This window comes from Protopterus annectens, chromosome 7.part1 (genome assembly GCF_019279795.1).
Source record: "Protopterus annectens isolate FY-2018-M chromosome 7.part1, PAN1.0, whole genome shotgun sequence".
Classification (NCBI taxonomy): domain Eukaryota; kingdom Metazoa; phylum Chordata; order Ceratodontiformes; family Protopteridae; genus Protopterus; species Protopterus annectens.
In genome coordinates, this window is record NC_056740.1 from 145,466,631 (window position 1) to 145,492,471 (window position 25,841).

The following is a 25,841-nucleotide window of genomic DNA, read 5'->3' on the forward strand; positions in this document are numbered from 1 at the left end:
TAAATAAACTGATGGTGCAGGGTCTCCAGGTTACATTATTAAACACTTCTTTGTTGTGGAACATTGCTTGTGGTACTCGGGAGATGCAAAACTTTTGCCAGCAGATATTTTTGTCTATTTACGGGAGTAATAATGGACTATTTTAGAAGGACCCAGGTCAGCCATTGCCCTAAATGATTTTAGCGACCCCAAAAATAAACAGCATTCGCAGTCAGATTGCCTACACAAATACGTTTTTAAGTGCTGCTGTCCAGAGATTTCACTATGTGGTTACCTGTCTAAGGGCACTAAAGGAAAACGAACGCCTCCTAATTATAACAAAGGATAACTGCTTACCTCTGCGATATTTACTTATTTCACTAGTTTTTGGTATATTGGCCAATCAGTGCGCGGGGCGTGTGGCTGTAGCTGGAGCGCATTCCAGGTGTACTAGCTTTAAACTGCTGTTCTGAATGCGTGTTATTTTGCTTGGTTTAGTTCATTATTTCTATTGTAGCTAGTATTACATTTTTTTCTCTCCACAGCTGTTATGTCTAGTTCCAGTCTTGCTGCGTTGTGTAAGGGTCTACCCTTAAACCCCCTGCCTGTGAGTCCTGGAAGAGATGTACAACTGCCTCATGCACCCATGAGAACCCCAGATCTTAGCCTGGAGGAGGAGAAGGTAAGTGGTGGGTTAATTGTGCTAATTAAATCCACATGCGATTTCTTAAGTCTTGTTTGCATATGCCCAGCAGCTGCTGGTGGGACACGCACCTCATTTTATGTCCCCATAGAACAGACCAGCACCCATTCTGTCTTTTAATTTGTGAAAAGCATGAAATCTATTACCTTGTCTGAAGAATAAAACGAAAAGGTTATCATAATGTTGAGGCTATAGACTAATTATTTTCTGCGAATTTGGGTGGCTGTCTCAATGTGCTGAAGTATTAATATATAGCAAATTACGTGTAATTTCACGAAATTGTTTTGTCTTTTAAGTAACACGAAACACCGTTTCTTTCCTGATCTGCTCGGTTACAGAACGTACAAAGCTAGTTAAAACGTTTCCCGTTATTATTTCGCCTTGTATCTTTTATCCTGTTTTTCAGTACAATGGACTGAATGGACTTCTCTTGAGATAATACTGACGTTTTCTCACCATGTACACACAATCGTGTTCTGGGGCATCTTTTTCTCTTATTTAGAAATAATATCGCCAGGGAGACCCTTTCAAGATATTTAAACGTTTCTTCCATATCTCCATCTACACAAAGTCAAAGTGGACATACAAAAGTGAGCATACTGAAGTCTTGCAGTCATTTCTACAAGGTAGAAATTACTGTCTGAATTCATACCGCTTAGGGTTGCCACCTTTTCAAATGGCCAAAGTGGGACATTTTTGGTACAAACATCAGATTTTACAGGCCGACACATACCCATGGTCAGTACAAAGGTTAGAACTTAACTTTTTTTGCCTAAATAAAAGCTTATTCTTGTAGTATTTTAGTTGCTTATTCTGTTTCTTGTAACATTTAGGTATTTTAGATACAGAATAACTGTTTTATGCAACTATTACATAAAATATAGGAAATAATTTTGTCTAAAAATCTCAGGACATTTGCCATTTTTACAATTTTTTGTCAGGACACAACTGCCCAAAGAGGGACTGTCCCTCGCAAAGTGGGACAGGTGGTAACCCTAATACCGCTCAACTGTCAAGATTTTAGCAGAATGCCCAGATTTTTGCCTTGTATATTTGGTCTGTTCCTCATAAAATTTGTGTTTTCTGACAAATCACTGAAGTCTCTAATGACTTGCATTGAGTTTCAGATATCCTTAAGAAACTCATGCGAACATATATTCCATTATTCTAGCAAGAACAACATTCAAAATCTATCCTTTTTTGATTCTTTGTCCAACCATTATTTTAGGCTTTGTCTAGATTTCTTGCTGTAGGAGGATGAGAGTTATATCTGATAAAGACTGTGTAAGCTGGCAAAATTGAACTTCTAAAACTGCACATACAATTCTAGATGGGACAACGCTAAAGTATGTACAGAATTATGTTAATGTGTTTTCCTTTCTGTGCATATTAAGAGTTTGCTTGATGACTTTGCCCCATTTTTATACCGTTTTAGTATCTTTAGATCATTTAATATAAGTGAATCGAGGTCCCATTTTTAAGTTTGTTGTTGCTACTATCTGCCATCCAGATGTTCACTCATTTCATATCTTACTGTTTATTAGACAAAAGTATTTGCATTTATTGCTTGGTGCATGGGTGTATACTAGGCTAATGACAACAGGGGCTTTTCAAGCCTAGCCATGTGTTATCTGACAAATTTAATAACTCTAAGGTTATTTCAAGGGGAATATGTAGGCTGGGGCTTTGTGGTAAAGTGTTTACCGTCTTCCTGTATCCATTTGAAACATAGGTGACAGATCAGGGGTGAATTTTCAATTCCCCATCCACTGGTCCCAATTATGCTTTAATTGGATTAGGAAAAGAAAACCCTGCTCCACGTGGATGGGAAGCCTGTTCCAGAGGCATGGTATTCTCTGAGAAACATACATGTTCGAGTTACAAACAAGATTCAAGTACCTAGATCAGGTAATTCTGATGCTATGTCTTCTGCAGGTATGCAGATGATCCATCAGAGCAGGATCCAAGGATATTTTGTATGCTGGGCATGGATCACCCCTCAAAACTCTTTAGGGGGCTGACCACAGGTTAACTGCTTTGAGACCATCCATGTTGGACATGGTTTTTATGCCCAGTATCCTTTCGTGAGAAACTTATGTGGGCATTTCACTTGTTGCATGTCTCTTTCCAGGTACATGCTGAAGGGGATTATACCTCAATGACTGGCCTGATAAGGGCCTTATAGAGTGGAAGGATGACTGCCTTATAAGTTTCTCAACATAGAATGATTTCCTTACAACCATAGACACATGCACTTGATGTTTGAAGGCCAGATTATTGTCTACATGTGTCCTCAAATCCCTGACTACTAGATCTACTCTTATTAATGTTAGTTTCCAGGTGTAGCTGACTTTCTAAATGATACTATTAAGCTTATCTTGGCATTGAGTTTTATACCATGGCTTTGACACCAGTAGTTTGTCAACCCTTTTTGGGAATATTAGTATCCTGACCTTTGACCTTAATTTCAGAGAAGTAGATGTTAAAAAAGGTGCAGGCCCAGCCCACAGGGACTCTGGGACTGAGGGACTCCATTGGTGACTGGCCTGTTTGTCGAGGTGGACTATCCTAACTTCGGTCCTATTTGACAGCCACCCGGCTATCTAGCAGGTGACATAGGGGTTTATACCTAATTCTGAGTTTATCTGCAGTGCCCAAATTGGGTGTTTGTATCACATGCCTTGGCCATGTTAAGGTATGAACCATTTTGCCCTCTTTCAAAAGGTTACCAAAGCAATGGAAAAATCCAGCAGGTTGAACAAGCATGATTTTCCCTTGACTAAACAAAGCTGGGTTGGATCTAGTGTTTGTAGACTTCTCTGTCCTTGTTAATTATTTCCATGATTTTGCATATGAGGTTAGACAGGTTTATGGGTCTGTAGTGTCTGGGGTAGGTAGATGATCCATCCTTGTGCAAAGAGATAGCCATTGCAGTTCTCTATTTGTATGATATGAAGCCTCTCTGGAGGCTATGGTTAAATAATGACTAGTGGTTCCGATAGGTCATCCTTCATGCTATTTAGGAGGCATCCTGGATATTGGCATGCTCACCAAAGCAGTGTTCTTGTCCCTTGAGAGTGCATCAAGGACCAGTTCCCTTTTGATAATTGGGGGTGGGTGTGTGTGTTCAATGGCATTTCCTAAGGGGTGGCTGAGGGAAGGGGTAAAACTGGAAATTCCTTTGTCAGCCAGTAGATTTGCCATATCTTTTGGCTCTGTGTAGGTGGTTTCATTTACAGTTAGATCTGCACATCATCTGCAACCTTAAAGGCAGCACACAACATAGCTGAAGGACTTCTTGTGGCTGTCCTTCACCTGGAAAGTTATTTTAGCCTCAGATTTGGCTTTAGTGGATATGACTTGTCCTCTGAGTTTCTTGTTTTGATCGATTCAGTATTTTTTGTTTGTTTAATCCAGCTGAGTGTTAATCTTTTTAATTTCTATTATGACTTTCTTCATTATCTCATTGCATGTATTAACATGATTGCGCAGGGTCTCTGTGAACAATTTTAGATGAGAAGCAGTATTCCCAGGGTTTGCAGGGGTGGGGTGGGGTGAAATTTTGCCAGATTATTACTTCATAGTAGGTAGTTTTCCTTTCAATAGTCCCAAAGTTAGTTTTATGGTCCAACTTTAACAGAGAGGACATTACACTGGGGGAAGGTGCAGCATCCTGCAGTACTGGTGAGGACCAGATCCAAAGTGGAATATGGGACTGTCTGATCCGGGGTATTTATACTGGCAAAGTTCAGGAATTTCTGGGCCTGCATATTTGGAGTGTTGTATGATTCCCAGTTTATAGTGCGAGAGTTAAAACCATCTATGGATATGGTATTGGGTCAAATGGTTTGCGACTCCAGTAAGATCAACACCTATGTGATGTTGAATGTCACACCTTTAGCAGCATACACACATCTTGAATTCCAGAGCATTTTATGAAAAATAAACTTAAAAAAGCATAAGAGAAACAAATGTAAATATTTGTGAACAGTACAAATAGCAATGTTCTCATTAAGAAATATTCTTAACAGTGATTATAGTGCATGCATGCTTTTACCATGAATACTGTAAAATACTATAATGCACATAAACCCCAAATTAGATTATAGTGCATGCATGCTTTTACCATGAATACTGTAAAATACTATAATGCACATAAATCCCAAATTAGATTATACTGCATGCATGCTTTTTCCATGAATACTGTAAAATACTATAATGCAAAATACTATAAATCCCAAATTATATTTTAACTTTCAGAAACAAGTTTTCATACTTTAAACTGTACAGCCTAGACATGCTACAACATTTTTGTTAACCAGACATAAGCTTTCATGTAACAACAAAAAAATCTTCTAAGTACATGTTTATTGAGATATAGAAATATAATAACACATGGGTAATTGTACAATTGGCAAATCAAAGAATACTGAGTATCTGTCTAGATGTGCGTCTTACAGTATCAACATCACAGTTTTCTTCAACAGCTAAGGTTTCAATTCATGTAAGTCACTTGGCTTTTGAGGTAATAAATACACGTGGAAACGTTGCTTATTTCCATAATTACTAACAAACAGCTAGAAGTAATTACCATGGTATGATAAAAATTAGCACTGATGGTCAATTGTCCTGTCTCCCAGACTGGTGTTTCACACCATATACCTCAATAACATGTAGGTCTCTCTGTTATGAAAATATGAATGTGACAGATTAGGATGCCCTGCAGTAGAGAAATTAGACTAACAATCTTGGTGTCATTTTGTTAACTCCTTGCCCTTTCTAATATTGCCTATTAGCTGGTAAGTCACTTTGTCTTCTGCTAAGTCCTGGACACTGTAAGACAATATAGGTGTGAACTGGAAGTACATAAAAAATGTAGAGAAGCAAAAAATAAGTGGTAATGGTAAGCTGTGCTCCTAAAAAACCTTCAAATATCATGTAAAAACAACCAAAGGAAGCAACAGGCCACGGCTGTAGAAAAATAAAAGCAATTTATTCTACACAAGACAAAGGGGAGTGCTTTCATGGACTAAGCCACTTCATCAGACAATAAAAACAGAACAGAACCCCCATTTTATACTATTTCAGAACAACTCAATTGATTAAAATCCCCACCTTCATTTAAAGGCACACAACATAAAAATTACCACACTTGAGATTCACTGTGTCACCTGAAAAACGCTTAAAGTCAAATTGCACTTAAAATAAAATTCATAGCATAGAAATGTACAAAAAAGGACATACAAATATATATGACTAAACATATGCAAGTTAACTACTTAAGCAAATCCCTGCCTAACAAAAATAGGCTTAATATTTATTTTATCATTCAGTCCCCTCCCTGTACTAGCCCTAGGTCTCGCAATCCATTCAAGTTCTTTGGCCTCAACGGTCAATTTTATATCTCCACCTCTGCCATTGTCTATGACCCTATCTATAACCATAAAAATAAATCTGTGTGTGTCTTCATGCCTCTCAACATGTCTCTCCAAAGCATGTATTTGCACTAACCTCCCTATGTCATAACAATGCTCTCTGTCTATCCCCAAGTCTCCTGGTGATCATACCAACATAGAATGACATACAGGCCAGACAATGGGCCAAGTAGACAATGTTGACACTATTACAATTTGCTGAGAGTTTAAATTTAAACACTCTATTCATTTCTGGATGTTTGAATTTTCCACTGGTGTCAATATATGCACAGAAATTACATCCATTGCAAGGGAAAGTACCACAGTCACTCACAGCACAAGCTTGTGCCACCCCTGGTTGTAACTGAGGTCCACATAATAGTCTCTCCAAGTTCTTTTTATTTTTAAAACTGTACTTCAGGGTTTCCCGCACTAACCATTTAACCTCATCATCGGCACATAAAATATTCCAGTTCCTGCAGTAGATCTCCTGTAATGCCTTGACATTACTGGAATAAGTAACTGACATCCTTATACATTGAGCAAGTATCCCTTACCATAGATGATGGCAATACAACATCAGAAAAATCTCCCCTCATTATTCCTACTACCCAGAACTTCTGTTAGAATACCTTGAAGCTCATTATCAGCATAACCCCTCTGTAGGAACCTTGTTCTAAGTTCATCAAGCTCACCCTCAAACGTATCTTGGTTCGCTGTTAATCTAGATGTTTCTGAGTCCTTGCCCCCTAACAATGTTCTTGAAAATATGTTGGGGGTGCATACTTGTTCTATGCAAGTAACTGCTCCTATCCTTCCTATGTATCTCAATCTCAAAACAGCCATCAGACCTCTGGTTCACCTTCATATCCAGAAAAATCAACCGAGTCAAATGAACTCTTCATCGTAAATCTCAGAAAAGGGGCACTTCCATTCAGATGTGAAAAGAAGGGTGCAAAAGTAGATTCATCCCCCTCCCATAAAAGGAAAAAATCCTCTACAAACATCCTGTAGAACTTCAGGTGCTTGCATTACTCTCCCAGGTGCTTGCATTACTCTCCCATGAGATGTGCCTTCTCCCAGAAGGCCATGACAATATTGGCGTAGCCATTGGCACAAGAAGTGCCTATGGCTATGCCATCCAACTGCTTGTACAATAAACCCTCAAACATAAACAGATTATTCTCAAGAATGTGCTCCATGAGTAATGAAAGGAAGTCAAAGCATTGCCTATCATACATACCATCCCCTACCAAATACTCTCTTAAAATACCACCTCATTTGGGATGATGGTGAATAAGGATTGTACATCCATAGTAACCAGCAAAAGCCTACCTGCATTCTCATGCATACTAGTGAATGAATGTAGGTCCCTCAGGAACCGTTTAGTATCTAATAAAATAGTGCTGTTCCTTCTAAGTACAGATTAAAGATGTCGTTCAACATAAATGGATAGAGTTTCCGTGGATCAACCCCTCCCCGACACAATGGGTCTCATTGGTGGCTGCAGTGGGTTCTTGTGAACTTTAGGGAGACCCTGTACTATTGGAATCACTAGGTTCTTAACAATAAAATAATGAAACAAATCCAAGTCAATGATATGGCATTGCAAGCATTCATACAGAGCATTATATATTGAAACATTATATCTCTGAATTTGCTGAAAATCAACCTTAGAATAAAACTTGGTCTAATCTAGCACATTAAACATGGAAGAATAGTCCATTACTACCAGCGACCCTCCTTTGTCCACCGGTCTCATGAAAATTGAGGCATCATTCCATAAACAGTTCAAAGCTGCCCTTTTTTCTTTATTGAGATTGTTGAAACATTTACCAAAACCATTAATGTCATAAAGATTATATATTTCTCTGATGCAAACTTTCTCAAAGGCTTCTAATACTGTATTAGCAGGAATATACCCACTTGGTTTCTTAAAAAAACATTAATACCAGTAGTATCACTAGCATTCACCAAATTGCATATTTAACATTATACTACGTGTAAAAGCTTCTAATTCCAGTACATTGTCATTTACTGTCATTTTATTAGCTGGAATAAAACACATATCTTTGTTCAACACCTTGCTTTCAGTACCAGTCAATGCCCTGTGTGAAATATTCCATACTAGCGTATGCTCCCTTACTGCCACATCTTTTTGATGGTCAATGGCTGCTGCTCCTCCTCCTGGGAAGCCTTCCATTTCTGGCGCCTCCTGCTCTGCAGTCGATCGCAAAAAAGGTGCCTGTGGAATGGGATAAGGTGTAAGTGGTAGCTGGTAGAACCTGTACATCCCCTGTGCTGTGTGGCAGCAACATCAGGTCACTGCATTTACTCTGTGCTCCATTGTTAGTCAATAAGATGCTGTTTCCCTTCTCATTGTGGCCAGACAAATTGGAGAGTACTGGGGGAGCATGTCCCTTCCTCAGAATGTGTGGGACCCACATTGTCATGGTTTTCTGGGAGAAGGCACATCTCATGGGAGAGTATGGCAAGCGCCTGAAGTTCTACAGGAGGTTTGTAGATGACCTTTTCCTTTTATTGGAAGGGGATGAATCTACTTTTGCACCCCTTCTTTTCACATCTGAATGGAAGTACCCTTTTTCTGATATTTACGATTGAGTTCATTTGATTGGTTTGATTTCCTGGATGTGAAGGTGAACCAGAGGTCTGATGGCTGTTTTGAGACTGGGATACATAGGAAGGATTGCTATAGGAGCAGTTACTTGCATAGAACAAGTATGCACCCCCAGCATATTTTCAAGAACATTGTTAGGGGGCAAGGACTCAGAACATCTAGATTAACAGCGAACTAAGATAAGTTTGAGGGTGAGCTTGATGAACTTAGAGCAAGGTTCCTACAGAGGGGTTATGCTGATAATGAGCTTCAAGGTATTCTAACAGAAGTTCTGGATAGTAGGAATAATGAGGGGAGATTTTTCTGATGTATTGCCATCATCTATGGTAGGGGATAATGCTCAATGTATGAGGATGTCAGTTACTTATTCCAGTAATGTCAAGGCATTACAGGAGATCTAATGCAGGAACTGTAATATTTTACAGTTTTAAAAATAAAAAGAACTTAAAGAGAATATTATGTGGACCTCTGATACAATGGGGGGTGGCACAGGCTTGTGCTGTGAGTGACTATGATACTCTGCCTTGAAATGGATGTAATTTCTGTGCATATATAGACACCAGTGAAGAATTCAAGCATCCAGAGTATTGAAATTTAAACTCTCAGCAAATTGTAATAGTGTCAACATTGTCTACTTGCCCCATTGTCTGGCTTGTATGTCATTCAATGTTGGTATGACCACCAGGAGACTTGGGGATAGAATGAGAGAGCATAGGGAGGTTAGTGGAAACCAAATGCTTTGGAGAGACATGTTGAGAGGCATGAAGACACACACAGATTTGTTATGGTTATAGATAGGGTCATAGACAATGGCAGAGGTGGAGGTATGAAATTGAGAGTTGAGACCAAAGAACTTGAATGGATTGTGAGACTTGGGGCTAGTACAGGGAAGGGACTGAATGATAAAATAAATATTAAGCTTATTTTTGTTGGGCAGGGATTTGCTTAAGTAGTTAACTTGCATATGTTTAGTCATATATATTTGTATGTCCCTTTTTGTACATCTCTATGCTATGAATTTTATTTTAAGTGCAATTTGACTTTAAGCTTTTTTCAGGTGACACAGTGAATCTCTTGAGAGTGGTAATTTTTATGTTGTGTGCCTTTAAATGAAGATGGGGATTTTATCAATTGAGTTGTTCTGAAATGGTATAAAATTGGGGTTTTGTTCTGTTTTTAATGTCTGAAGTGGTTTAATCCAAGAAAGTGCTCACCTTTGCCTTGTGTGGAATAAATTGCTTTTATTTTTCTGCAGATGTGGCATGTTGCTTCCTTTTGTTTGTTTTTACAATACAAAAAATGTGTTTTAAGCTCGAGTGAGTTAAGTATGTGTTATGCATTTCATAGACAGGGACCTATAACCTGCAAGGAAATGGTATGGGACTTTGCCTGTGGTCATTTGGACACAGAGGAACTCAAGCACATCGTCCTGTTTGACTAGACTCGAGGTATGACTGTTCATATGAATTGACACTTCCACCCTTGTTCCTGCTCATACAGTAGCTTGTCTATATGTGTAGAAGGCATTGTAGCCATGCACAGCTGGGGTCCTTCCACAGCTTTAAACCATGTCTTGGTAACTGCACAAATATTTGCTTTCTACAAGGTGAGAAGAGCTTGGCGAGAGTACAGTTTCTTGTTTAGACTCCTGGCATTAAGTAGTTAATATCTTTAGATTTTCTAGGCTTCATTTTGCTATGTCAGAGCTTTGTCAATTTGGCATAGTATAGAAAAAGGCACTGTGGGGTAGGAAAATATTTTTGCCAGTATTCAAAATCCTAGGGGGGACGGGCACAGACCATCTCTGCTAAAGCAGTGTGGTCTGTTGACTCTAGCCTTCCATGCTGACAAATATTGTACCCACTTGGAGTTACACCAGAAACTAAGACAATTATTAGTCAATTTAAGCCAATTAGTAGTCAATCATCTTCTGTTTATATTGTGCATAATGCTTTGAGAAGGTAGAATTCTGTTCAATGCTAGGCTTGTATGAGCTTAAGGCACACAATCCAAGAGCTCTATCATGTCTGTCTTCATCCAGATAGGTTCATCTCGGGTCACTTGTATACCACATGGTATGACAGAGTAATATTGGTACTTGCTTTCCAATGACCTGAGTATGTGTGATTTGTTGGATTCTGGCTCCTGATAGGCAGCTGACTGTGACACTCTATTCTTACTTAACCCAGTGAGTGGGATATCTTTGTATCTCAAAATGGAGTCTCCCGTGACACAAATATTAAGTGGTGTGGAGGTATGCTTTTATGGGCTTTGAAGCTGAGACACTGTGGGATGTGGCAGTGTGCATCTCTTTTTGAGCGCTGTAGAGGCTGATGAGGATATTTGCTACTGCAATGCTTGGGAAGTCTTTTTGATTTTGGGATATTGCATTTAAGAGTCTCAGCTTATGTGGTTCTATGTGTTTTGTCTATGCAATGTGATGTGGGTATAGTATATGTATTATTGACAACCTGCTCTGTATAAGTGCTTGTATGCAAGAGCTTTGCCTCCAGTAACATTCTGTAGCTATAACTCAAACACAAAGAATTAGGTGGTGGTTTGTATACATGAGGGGATTGCTGCAGAGCCTCGAGACACCCGTATCCACCAGTCTAGCTTCAGAGATAGCAGGGAAGTGCATGTCCATGGCTATGAATCCTTGATTGGTGTTCTGTAAGGCGATGGTACTAGAGGGGTTTATAGCTAGCTAGTTAGGTTGCTGTGAATGAAGATTACATAGAATAGTATTCCATGTAATAGTATTCTATCAAAGACCAAACTCATGGGGTGTGCTTTCCCGAAATGGTTGCTGTATGCACAACTAAGTGATGAGGAAATTTTAGGGGTGTTTTTATAGTGAAAATTTAAATTGTAACTAACTGCTACTGTACAGGTCACTGCCAGCTGCTGCTGCATAATAAGTTGTATTGTGCATTGAGTTTATAGCTGTAGAGAAAATTGAAAAAAATAAAGCAAAGGGCCATCAGGTCAATCAGAAATCACAACTTTTAGTCCTTTTAAGTAATCCTGAGCCAAGAAACACCCCCAAGTCCCCTGTACTCTTTCACTAGAGATGCATCAAAAAGTGCAATTTCAGCATGAAAAACAGTAAAATAATGCAATTAAGATGCCAAATAATGTGCAGGTGCAGAAATAAAATTGCTTATCAGTCTTGTATTAGGCTGCAATCGGACCAAAACTCACTTTCTCGCTTGGAGTGGTTGCCAAATGTTGCTGAGCTTATGAGTAAATTTGGAATTCTGGAACTTGGTAGACTGTTCATAAATGAGTTGAGTGGGAGTGTGCTGATACACAAGGCAGATTAAGGGACAGGGTAGAGCATGTGGGTAAACAGATATATGTATGAAGGGCAGTCCCATGCATATGTATACCTACACCTAAATAACTTCAGAGATGTAAAGACATAGAGTAAAATGCATCTCATTTGTATAAAGGAAGTTAATGATAGTTTAGTTCAGAAAAGTTGGAGTAGCAGATGATAGATTTTTACAGGATAACAAGTGAAAGAAGACTATTAAAATGCAGCACATTTTATTAGTTGGTAAAGATACTGCTAAGGCTATATGTTCGCCAAAGATTCAAACAGTGGAAATAGTTGAAAATATCAAGCACAGAATCTGCTTAAATCCTGATAGGGAAAATGGGGAAACTTGCACAAGTATCCATTATTTTGAGCTAGTTTCTCATGCTGCTGCTGCTGTGCTCCTATGAAAGAGCCAACACAGCCCTACCTGCTTGATTCTCTGCTTCATGATTGATTTTCCAGTTTCTTGGCCACATTAAAGAACTGTCTCAGAGTAATGAATACGCATGTTTGGACAAGTCTTGCACTTGAAGTGAATGTTTAAAAAGCTCAGTGGCGGTATATGCTATTACATCACTGTTTAGCTCAGTGGCAGTATATGTTATTACATCACTGTTTGTGACAGTTTAGCAGTCTGTCCTGTAATCTCTGTGCCACAAATCTGAAGTAATTGCACGTATCCATTTCTCACTGCCTTTTTTTAGTGTGCACAGTTCGAATATTTCCTGCATTTTAGGATCTGTTGACTCGGCCTAAATCTTCTGGCTACTGCTGCTCCTAAGCCTCTTGTTTCCTGATTTTTCTTGTTTATGCAGCCTTAACTGTGACAGTCAGCATTTACTGTAAGTAGAAATACTGTACATTCTTTTTAGTACATTACTCCTCTCTGAGAAATGTAGACATGTTACCTTGTCTTATGCATAGTACCCATTCTTCTGTCCAAGTTACTCCATCTTCTCTGACTACTAAATGCATAAATATCTTTACATTACTATGTGACACATTTTACTGTCATTTTGAATAATGTAGATAGAAACTGGAGAACTGAACATGTTTTATCTAAGGCATGACCTCTAGTATGACATACAGTTGTACAGCACATGGACAGATTTAGCAGGCTTATGCCGAGCTGTGGAGCACACTAGCACTGTAGAATGCAAGGTGCAAGTAATGCTGGTGTGCTATGACAAGTGGCACTCCTTCCATTTCAGCTTGCATCTGTTTAGTCATCCATTTTAGTGTACGTCTCATCACAGCTGTGATGATGTGAAGTATTGCCAGCTATGCCAGGAGAAATAGGGCCATGGATGTGTTACATATGCCAGTACATCCAGCTGGAATTTTGCAAAGAATTGTATGTCATTTGTATATCAAACTGATTTGTACAGATGCTTGTGTTGAAAGTAAAGTTGCTTGTGTTAAACATTGATCAACAGTGTGTCCTGCTGAACAGAAAAGAAATATACATTTGTATCAGACTGTACTGTTGTAACTGAGGAAATGTATATTTGTTAACAGAGGATACTGGAAGATAAGAGGTTAATATCAGTCCAGCTATTCTTGAAAATAGTGTGAAATTTAAATTACTTAATTTAGATCATAAAGATATAGAGACAAAATATCTGGGAAAACAAGTACTAGGACACCTTCTGTATTGTCTTAGTAGTGAACCAATTGCTACTCTGGAAGGGTAGGAGTTTAAATTATTTTATGACTTGAGAAGCTGCAACAGATCTTAGCAAATCTGTATGTGTGTGTATTATTGACACACGTGTGAAATTCTGGGTCAGTTGCTAGGAAAGGGGGTAGTATGGGACCCAGAAGTCAGATGACTAGATGTATGCAATGTCATTCTGTGATCCAGGGCAAAAATGATGTTTTAATACTAGATGAGACTAAAGTCTCAGAGTAGTCTGTTTTTGAAACCTGACCTTGCAGGATCCCTCACCTACTTCATCTTGCCTTGCTCTAGTAAGCAACCAGGGGATAGTAATTCTTTAGATCAGTCTGGAAAATATAATGAGATTAGTTACATACTGTTTTTCTATATCTGTGTAAATCTATTCATCTGTTATTTTTAGCATATTTCCTGTGATTGAAACTCTGTGGTGTCTACTGTAAATAGATATTTTGTATTTTCATGTTTTTATTATTTACTAAATAGATTTAAACGTTTTCATTGTGGCTGGTCCTTTAGAAAATATTTTAAGCTTTGAGTACTTTTATCTATTTGGTGACTCTGTGGGCACTTATGAAAGCCTTACTGGGTTGGTGAAACACTCATTTGTATTAATATTAAACCCACTCAGTATAATTTGGTACCCTTGTACATTGCCTTAGAGTAGCTGTCTTTGGAGTATCTGGTGGCAGTGTAACTACCTTATAGTCTGGGCAGAAAGTGGCATAGCTATTAAATCTGTGCTAGCCTTTCTCAGAGGTGTGTGTGTGTGTGTGTGTTGTCAGTTGCATGGAGCAGTGACATGAAGCACTGGTTTCACAGAGAGGGTGCTGGAGTTGGGCTTGGACACTTGGCTGAAGACTTAGCTCTACTGCTGTGCCAGTGGGGAGTCTTGCTGGGGACCTGGAGAAAGAGAAAGAAACCCAGACTGAGTGTGTTCACTTAAGGGAAATCGTGCTTGATGCAGAGAGCTCCATCTGGAAATACTGTGCGTATCTATTTGTATTCCAAGTGAACGTCCCTCTCCAGTGTCAGTGGTGAGGATTCAGGCTCCTTGATTACTGGCCCAGAATGGGGAATGTCACAACAGTGGTCCCTCTTCTACTTTCTATGCCGTTTAATTTTTTGGATGGTGGTGCATCGATAAGTCTGGCACAACTCCAGGTGTTTATTTATTGGCTTTGCTACCTTGTGTTCATGGTGTACTGTAAGTTATTTATAGACATAATAGTGTAATGACACAGTAAAGTTGAGCTTGGCTTTAAAACATAGCCTGGGCCTGTAATTCCCAGAGTTCAGTGTAACAGAATGGATGATCTCTACAAAGACTCCTCATTGGGTTGAGTAATAGTAGCAAATTGTTGTCTGTGTTAAAAGTGCACTGTATGTTTGCAGAGTAGAGCCCTCCACTCTGGGCAAGTACTGGCTAGGATTCAGGAACAATTGTATTAAGAAAAAGGGCAGTAAAACTGATTACATTTCATAAACTCAAGTTAACTGAGGAAAGAAAAACTAAAAATCTGTTTTCTCTCTACTGGGCACATTATTGGATGTTTTGAACTCCCTAGAATATTCCGAACTTCAGTCCCTATGTAGCAGAAATTCAAATTTCTCCAGACAAAAACAAATATGCATAATATCCATATTGTGTTTGTAGGAGATACATAAAATTATAACTCTAAATGGTTGTACACTCTGAGTACTGACCCGAAGTTTGATGCACTAGTGCAATCACAGTGATTCATACACGAACACTTATTGTGATTTACTTGATTTGTATAGTAACATTAATATCTGAGATTTTTTTAACTTCTAGGCAGAGTAATTTTAGAGCTTGTATTTTAGAGTTTGTAAGGGCATGTAGGAATAGCCCCCCACTACTGGGGGTAGCATTGCTGGGGGAAGGCCTACCCATGCAAGAATGCTTATAAAGCATTTTAGCAAGTTTCATGTTTTTGTCTGTTAGCAATCCCAATTTTATGAGTTATTCTTTAGTGTCCTTCACTAACTTACCTCATTTCTGTCATAGAGTCTTGGCTGTATAATGATTATGACTGAGAGCTTAATATACTGAGACACAGTGAGGCATGATTAATACTTTTACTAACTCTGTAAAAATTGTTTAAGTGTTGAGCAGAAGAAAGATACTCAAAATGTGAAAAATACAGAAGTAATGATGATTTGGTGAAAAAGGACAAGAACAGCCATACTTGTTGAAACAGCAACACTTTGCAATTACAAGACTTCATACTGAGAAACTTTCCATTTCAGAAAATGGACATTGGAGCAGTTTTGAATAAGGATCCCCTGATGATTCAAGGAGTCTTTAGGCCATGCAGTGGTAAAGAGTTTCCTTATTAATGTTCATATTCAGTAAATCCTCTGAGCTATTAAAGCAGTTCACAAGATATTTCTTTTTCAGAACAAATTGACTGACTGTATGAAGGCTAACCTAATATTTAACATAATCTGATGTAGTCTCACTTTAACATGGCAGACATCTACATTCTTGGATTATATGAAACAAAGTACGGACTAGTACTGGAATATTCCTTCCAATTGTAATAATCCTACCCATGCCTTTCAGAATACAAACCGGTTTCTGATCTGAAATAGAAAAATCCATTTTGTCATTTATAATGTCTGAAATAATCCTACTAGAGAGAAAATCCATTCTAGCAATTATATTTTTGATATTTCTATAAATACTCAACAGTGGGCTAATAGAGCATTACCAAGCATATAAATGGCCAGATTGTGTATGAAATTTTAAATGGCTTACTGAAGGAAGCAATTCCAGGTGGGTCGTATATGTGAATGAGAATGACCATGGTATTAGGAACTTTTAATTATGAACCCTTAACTTAGGAATGGGGTCATCCCTACAACAGCAACACATTTTAAATCTCTCTGGAAATATGAAATATTTAAACCCATTGCCATCAACTTTAAAGTAATATACTGCAATAGGTTTGTAGATCTATTTATGATTATAGAAGGTAGAGATACTGATGCTGAAGCCATGATAGAAACTATGAATGTAAACTCAGAATTCTTGAAATTTACATTGGGGGGGATGTGGATTGCATGTATGTTTTTTGGATGTGCATTTAATATGGAATGACAATCAAAAAAAGATTTAACAGTAAAGTTCAAATAAAAAAACACCTTTAGTAATAATTACTCAAGTTTTTTACTCAAATTTTATTAAAAACATACCCAGGGGACAATATATAAGAGCTTCTAGAATGACATTGGAAAATGAAGTTTTTGAAGAAGAAATTACATTTATTATGGATTTATTTTATTATAGGGGATATAATTTAGATAAACTCACTAAAATAGCCAATGAAGTAAGAAAGAAGAGAGAAAGCTTGTATGCCCCAATTTTGTTAAAACCTTTAGAAAAAGTCAGTAGCAAGGTTTTTCAGGATATAAATGAGATATTCTGCAATATTGATATTACTGTTTGATAGTCATGGAATATGTTCTATTATTAAGACTTTGTTCTATTATTAAGACTTGGAAGATCTTAGAGGGTAATTTTTAGATTTGCTTTAAAATTATCGGTATACAACCTAAGTTTGTATTTAAAAACACATACAATTTTAAGAATATTTTACAACATGACAATACTAAAAGACCACAGGACAACTGTCTAATAAAGTTTAAAGGTATGCACAAATGTGGGGAATGTTCAATATGTAGTTTTATTTTAGAGAGACCATAGTTTAGAACATACCAGTTATACTATAGAGATCCCTGGGATTTTTAATTGTAAATTAAAGGGTGTGATACACATTAGTACAGACTGCAATGTGTATTATGTCCTTTATGACTACTCATAGTTAGAGGTCAGAATTAAAGAGCACTTATATGCAATAAAAACTAAAAATGACCAAAATGCTTCATGTAAACATATAAATGATTGTAAGGAGTTTAAAACATTTATGTTTACAGTAGTGGAACAAGTTGTTTTGGATAGAAGAGGAGCACATTTTAAAAATAAAGTAGAGCAAAAGAAAAATCTTTGGCAACCGAAGCTTGGGGCCGATTTGTTTACTAGGTACCATCAACATTAAATGTTTCTTAAAAATCAGAGGTTGAAAGTATTATGAACTGTTTATAGATGTATATTTTATTAGCCATTTTTTTATAAAACCCATTTTAAAAATCTTTGGCAACCGAAGCTTGGGGCCGATTTGTTTACTAGGTACCATCAACATTAAATGTTTCTTAAAAATCAGAGGTTGAAAGTATTATGAACTGTTTATAGATGTATATTTTATTAGCCATTTTTTTTATAAAACCCATTTTATGTGATGTATTATGTCAGGGAAGTTTTGTATTGTTTAATTATTAAATTGATGAGTATTTGGGTATTAATCATTATTGATGCTTATTGATTTTTTTCAGTGTATATAGTTTAAAAATTGTGATTGCATGTGTTATTCTGATGAAGTCCATTGGGACGAAAGCAGAGATTGAAATATTGCTACGCTAAAGTGTTTGTGTCACTCCTTAAGTTGCTCTGCTCTGTTAAGTACTTAGTGTTTTTTTTTTTTTTTTTTTTTTTCTTTAGGCACAAAATGTTGCTTGTTTATGTTTATATTAATTCCAAAGCCATGCTCCTTGCAAAGTATTAGAAAACTTCATCTTAAAACCTACACAGTAGTAAACATAACTTGATAATTTAACCTCTGTCTAGTTCAGATAAAGAAATATTGAACATTGTGAACAATTTTTGTATTGCAATACTTTTCAAATATCTCAACAATTAAGTGGCATATGGAGAACTGATATTATCCTAGTATGAAAGCTCAGAGTTGTTTGTTAATGGCTGCTGTCAGTATGTATATTGCTCAAGTGGTTAGTGAGATTGTAAGATGTTTACACAACATTACAAAATTCGGCTTATAAAGTCCAGTTAAAGTCCTAGAATTGAATAAATGACAACCACTGTCAAGGTTATTTTGTGCTGAATAGTTTGCCATTTACAATTTTAAGTAATATTTATGGTTTATATATATATATATATATATATATATATATATATATATAACAGTAGTATGAACTGTGAGGTGATAGGCCATGTCTTCTAGAAGTTGGAGCACAAATTCAAAAGAGCTCCATTTGAAGGACTGTGTTAATAGGTTTATGATCATACAACCTCAAGAAATAGGTTGGCTGATTTGTATGCCACCCACCACTCTTCCTCTGGGGAATATTTCCACTTCATCCAACTCCAACAAACGTTCTCCCATAGTCTTGAAAATGTAGTTATGTTATCTGGCTCATATCGAAACATTGTGTGAGCACACCACATGGCACATGCCCTGTCTGTGACATTCTAACTATAGTACAGCTGTAGATCAAATCATCTCTTGATTATAGGGTTGTGCATTGCAGTAGTTGGATTTCTAATATATTGTGTCCAGTGAGGCTGGCCTTTGTGTGCAGGTGAATTGTGTATTTGTTGGGTGGGGGTGGGGGGGGTGACAGAAAATTTTACTAGGTGAGATGTATTTGTGCTTGTAAATATGAATGTTTGTATGCTGCTAAAATGATGAATTGAAGTTTATTAAATATTATGTAACAAATGGCCAAATCGGGAAATTGTATTGACAAATTAGCTATGCATAGCTTTTGTGTACATTTTTATCTCAAGGCTGGGCAAAAGTGTGCAAAGAAAGAGGCCACTTAATGAAAACTTGTGTGGTGATTTATTGGAAAAATACTTCTGCATTATACTAAAGACAGGTATTTTTGATAACTATTTTTATCTGAAAGCAGCATTCACCATGATTAAGTATTTTACATAATGTTTCTTTATTTACAAAGAAAATTGTAACCACCTTACAGACTGGTACAGATACTCCAGCAAGAAAATGATAAAATGCAAGCAGTGTTGTTTCAGTATTACTGTGAAAGAATGGACAGTACTCCATGGGATAGTGATGATAAAAAAGGCATTTCTAGCGTGGAGTATGCCAAAACCTATTGGTTGTTGTACAGTTTTACTGATGCCAAAGAAGCCAAATTTACAGAGAGACTTGATTGTAGCATTTGGGGGGGGGGGGGGGTAAAACTGCTCAGGTGACTTAGTAGCCCAAGGAATGTAGGAGCCAATTGAAGAATGGTGGGAGTGAGCTGCCATCACTGGTTTGCCCATATTTTCAGAGGGGATAGTAGTCATCCATTTGCAGGAGTGACACCTGACACCAGGTATAGGCTATGTTTAAAGCAGGACATGAGCTTGCTACCTTAGAAAGTATTCTGTCCAGATTGATGTAGCATGCATGCATGGAAGTGTGCAAATAGCTATAGATCTCCTACTGGCCAACCAAGAAAACTGTTGATGGTTTGCTTTAAAATGTCATCCTATGATTCCAAACTGCAGGCTCCTGTGTCTAGCCTACTGTGACACCCAGAAAGAGGGTTGGGAGTGGGATATGTTAAACTAAGATGTGTGTGTGTGTGTGTGTGTGGTAAGACGGAAGTGCTTACTGAACTGATTAAAGTGGTGTGAGTGTCGCACTGTTTACTATTTTTGAAACATTAGAGACATCTGTTAAATCTGTTTGCTCTCACCTCTTGTTAATCTTTTATTTTTTAACATATAGATGCAAAGTTAATACCCTGGATTTACAAAGCCTGATATAACGTGTAGGAATAGTTTGAGCTACTTTCGGCAATATGGTTGACGTGCGATCTGGGAACGATCTTCCGGGATGTGCACGTGAGCTCTTAGGCTACTCCTGCATGGACTGAGCCCCTGTATGCAAATTATCCTCATTTGCAGGTGAAAAACCATGCAAATGAGGGTAATTTGCGATCCAGGAAGCAGGCAGCTGTCAGTGCAGGATGAATGCAGTCTGCAGAAATGTACATGGTTAATAACAGAGTACAGTTCTGCAAACTACAAAACTGATCAATGACCACACCAAATAAAGGCAGCATATCATTGATGAAGCATGCCAGTGGCCAAGTAGAAGGCCATTGGCATTGCAAAATGTGTAAAAAAAAAAAAAAAACTTTTATTTTTTTTGTCGCCGATCTTGCCTGTTTAAGCATAGGGCAGCAGCACGCAAACGGAATAGGGGGGAAAATTAATAAAACAAACCTAAAATAAGCAGTCTAACTAAAAGCAGTATTCAGCCATGCAAGTCAATGGCAGGCATAAGACAACCCGGCCAGTGAGTAATGGTTGCTAAGGGTGGAGGCTCAGTGTGGGACATGTAACTATGCATAAGCAGGCAATCCTATGCAAATGAGGGGAAGAATAGTGAGTCCCAGAAGGATAGTGAGTCCCAGATTTTCCCAGGGTGTGAGGAAGGTCCCAAGAATGTAAGAGTAGAAATAGCTGGGTGCAAGACTAGGAGGTGACATCATGGTGATGTGTGTCAGGAATACTGTAAGTGGATTGGCGCCCTGTGGCTAGGGACTGCTCCTAGCTTAGCACAGCTAAGCTAGAGGTGTTTCCAGGCTGCCTAGCACTCCTGACAAAGTGTAAGCAGGTGTGTGCACTGTGCATTGGGTTTCACAGGAAGAAAAAGGAAGTTAAACCAGGAAATAGCAGCTCTGTGCACATTTGAGCACTCTGTGCAGCGCGCACACAGGCTCAAACAGGGAGGCAATGGGAAGGGGAAAAAAAGCAGTAGGAAGATATTCAAGGAGAACTAGCTGAGCTGACAGGTGAAATATATCGGACACAGGCAGCAGCTCAGCCCAGCGCACCACTATAAACTATGCAAACACATTTCCCCCTTGTTGTTCCCAATAACTGTGCACCACCGGTGTATACAAATGGGGAAATTTTAGAAAATGAAAGCAAGAGAAATAATGCTAGGGGCTACTTTTGCTATCATAAACCAGAATGTGCAAGAGGCTGAGGGTGGTGATGACGCCAATCAGAAATGCACACACACACGAACAAGAACTCCATAATGAAGGACACGCACAAACACGAATCATAATAGAGCGTGTGTTTGGGATGCTGAAGTCAAGGCTCCGGTGTCTGGACACATCTGGTCACATCTTTTGGAGCCTTGCAGTACTCACCAACTACATGTACCCAAATTGTCCTTGTATGTGCCGTGCTATACAATATGATCCTGCGGAAACAGCTGCAGCAGGAACAGCATGGGGCAGGGCCACACAGCCCCCCACCATTGCCATGGCCTGCACAGGCACAGAGTGACTCAGAGGAGGAACAACCTGAGCCTGCCCCAGTAGGCAGAAGGAGGTGTGCCCAGTATGCCCTAACAAAGAGGCAATGTATGGCACATACACTGACACAGTAGGGACCCAGGGAATTTTGCCTCTCTCCGACTCGCACATACAGTAAAAGGGATGCCAAACATGACACAACCTGTGCTCAACCATGTATAGGGAGTGTACTCTGTCCATCCGACATAGGCAGCCCTGCAGCACCACCCTCAATACTGGGACACCCACAAGGTACGTGACTCACACATGCCAGTTGGGGGGGGCACATACACAACGACTGTTAGTCAGGATAGGTGTAGACAAACAAATGCTGCACTATGGCCTCTGAATGAGCCCTGTGTGTAACCCCCCCAGGCCTACACAGACAGACTACAGCAGGCCAGGTAGTTGGATGGAAGATGCGAAGGCTAGGAAGTCTGAAATCAATATGTAGGCAGTGAAGGCCAGGATCTGTAGTGCACTGGTATGCCTCTAGCCAGCACGATAGAAAAGACTACAGACCCAACCTACACATTTGCTAGGACTGTACTGGTATGAGTGTCAGGTGTGCCCCCCATCCTGCGTACACTAATGTAGAAAGTCAGGTGTCCCCCCCCCCCCAGCTATGCAGAAATGTAGCAACAGTACAAGCCAAATGACCAATGGATACCCTGCAGACACAGCATGCTATCTGTCAGTGTACAACACAAAGGTCAGCACCGCAGTACAAAAAACCTGGATATGCTCCACACATGCAATACAGATGGCCATACTGGGCATGCTCACACACTTAAACACATGAAGGCCATGTCTGCAAACACCAGTGGACCAGACATATCTGGAGTTGCAGTTCTTAGTGCAGACACGTCAGTATGCACCACTCCTGCCTTGCACACACAGTGGATAGGAATACAGACATGTATGTAAGGATACCACACTATAATAAGCCAAAGGTAGAAGGACATGGATGTGTGGAAGAGGATCACCGTAACAAGGACCCATCCGGGACTGTCCCACCCAGCACACAGCCAAAGGTCCACAACCACATGAGGTGCAGATGCACTCACTGCAGATACTAGCCATCAGCATCTGTCAGCAAGACCGACAATGTGGTGCTCGTGCTAGCTGTGCAACATGACTGTACAAGGAAGTAGTCATCTAGTAGCTGTATACACATACCTGTGACATATGACCCCCGTGTGTGCCTGCATGTGGCATGTCAACCCCTACATGAATGGGTTATGGCCCATGCACACACCACCCACTCCATAGTAGTAGTATGAGAAGCCTGCTGAGGTCATCCAATTTGGAATACACCTTTGTGAGAGCTGTAGCTCTGGAATCACCATGGTGCGTCCCATAACTGCGTACTGCTGTAGTGATAAACCAGTTAGATAGTAGTCGAAACCTCACACTTGGCAACTCTGTGAGTGTTTGCCTGTCTCTGACTGTGTAGAGAGCAATGCTTTTTAGGATACGCGAGCCCCGTACAATTCATATACTGAACTTTGGCAAGGTCACTGAAGTTACTCACCTAGGAATACACCTCTGGGGAAAGGCATAGCCCAGTAATCTCTGTAGCGCATCCTGTAACTGCGTATTGCTGTAGTGTAGTTCTACCCTAGACCTGGCAACTGTGTGTGTTTGTGTGTGAATCTGTGTGTGTCTGAGTAGAGAGCAATGCTTTTTAGGCTACTCGCACTCCATACAGTTCATATACTCAACGTTGGCAGGGTTGCTGATGTCACTCACCTAGAAATACACCTCTGGGAAAGTCGGAGCCCAGTAATCACTGTAGCGCATCCTGTAACTGCGTACTGCTGTAGTGTGATAATGTAGTTAGGTAGGTGTTCTAACCCCAGACCTGGTAACTGTGTGCGTTAGTGTGTGAATGTGTGTGTGTGTGTCTGTATGAGTAGAGAGCAATGCTTTTTAGTCTACTCACACTCTGTACAATACAAATACTCACCTTTGGCAAGCCTGCTGATGTCACTCATCTAGAAATACACCTCTGGGAATGTCACACCCAGTGATCTCCATAGCGTGTCTTGTAACTCCATAGTGCTGTAGTGTGATAAGGTAGGTAGGTGTTTAAACCCCAGGCTGTGTGTGTGTGTGTGTGTGTGTGTGTGTGTGTGTGTGTGTGTGTGTGTGTGAATCTGAGTAGAGAACAAGGCTTTTTAGGTTACTCACACTCTCTGTACAATACATATACTCAGCTTTGGCAGGGCTGCTGAAGTCACTCACCTAGAAATACACCTCTGAGAAAGTTATAACCCAGTAATCTCTGTGGCGTGTCCTGTAACTGCATACCGCTGTAGTGTGATAATGGAGTTAGGTAGGTGTTCTAACCCCAGACCTGGAACTGTGTGGAGTTGTGTGCCTGACTGAGTAGAGAGCAATACTTTTTGGGCTACTCACACTCTGTACAATTCATATACTCACCTTTGGCAAGCCTGCTGATGTCACTCACCTAGAAATACACCACTGGGAATGTCACACCCTGTAATCTCCATAGCTCGTCCTGTAACTGCATGTCACTCACCTAGAAATACACCACTGGGAATGTCACACCCAGTAATCTCCATAGCTCGTCCTGTAACTGCATACTGCTGTAGTGTGATAAAGTAGTTAGGTAGGGGTTCCACTCCTAGACATGGTGTGTGTGTGTGTGTGTGTGTGTGTGTGTGTGTGTGTAACATGTATCCTGTGTAGAGGTAGCTATGACTGTGTGACACCTGTGGCCAATGTGGTGGGATTTTGCTTAGTTATTTTATGGTGGCCCTACTATATATCACAATGTCAACCATACAGAGATACCAGATGTAAATTAGCTGAGGCAGGTGTGCAAAGCCATACCTAGACATGTGACATCAAGGCCAGCCAATCGCAGTTAGCAACCCCACCATTACCCGGAGCACACACACATGCGTAGGCAACAGCCAATATGTGGGTAGTATACTGCATATTGGCCACTGGTAGTAACTCTACAGTGGGCTACAGAGGGCATGTCACCCTGGCCATCTGTCCAATATACACGTACATATAGACACAGTGGACCTGGCCATCTGTCCAATATACACGTACATATAGACACAGTGGACCTCCACCATGTTCCCAAATGGGCACCTGCAGCACCCATGGTGCTTCACATGCAAATCCCAACGGACATACCATGCCTGATAACATGCCCTGTATGGACAGATGACACTGACATCAGGGAATGCAGTTGGCATGCTATCATTGTAGGTGCAGGGTAAACCTGCTGCCCATTACCAGTTCCTGCCACAGGTGGGCGAGACTGGCACATCCAGTGATGATCTGTGTTCACAACATGGGCCAGATACCCCAGATACTGTTCTACATGTCCCTGTACATCCATGTGGGAGGTGTGCACATCCCAGACACCATCCATGTCATGGGGTAAGGAACATATACATGGCAAGTGATGCAGAGCATTGGCCACACACAATAGTCATGCAGGTGACTGGATGGGGGATGCAATACCCACCTGTGTGTTCAGATGCAGAAACCACAGGCCTGAGGCACAATGCAGACCATCATCGTGTGGCCTGATGCCAAGGTATACCCATCCCCTACCCTTGTGCAGCCTGCTGGCACAGTTGACCACTACACATCCATGCAGACATGCGCCCATGCATGTCAGGACTGGCACTCTGTATGTGTTGTGTGCGTTGTATGGTGTATCTGACCACATCCACACTCGCTACCTGTCCCCAGGGCATACTGAAGCATGCTGTTTGATGTCTGACACCTCATCATACTCTGTGCCTATACGACCTCCGTATGACCCATGTGGTGCATATGATACCTGCACCTTGATGTGTTGTGTCAATCACATAAGTGATGGGTTGCACTCCTGGCCTTACCAAGTG

General features: G+C 39.8%; 1 protein-coding gene across 1 annotated transcript in view; it reads left to right on the top strand.

Moving 5' to 3' along the window:
- Window positions 1-349: 349 nt before the first annotated feature.
- UROC1 (urocanate hydratase 1) overlaps window positions 350-25,841 on the top strand; it is a 1,269,467-nt gene continuing 1,243,975 nt past the window's right edge. Inside the window, exons 1-2 of the mRNA XM_044078604.1 lie at window positions 350-424; window positions 525-661. Coding sequence (XP_043934539.1) covers window positions 530-661 — 132 coding nt within the window. The 5' untranslated portion in view covers window positions 350-424; window positions 525-529. The remainder of the gene's footprint in view (window positions 425-524; window positions 662-25,841) is intronic.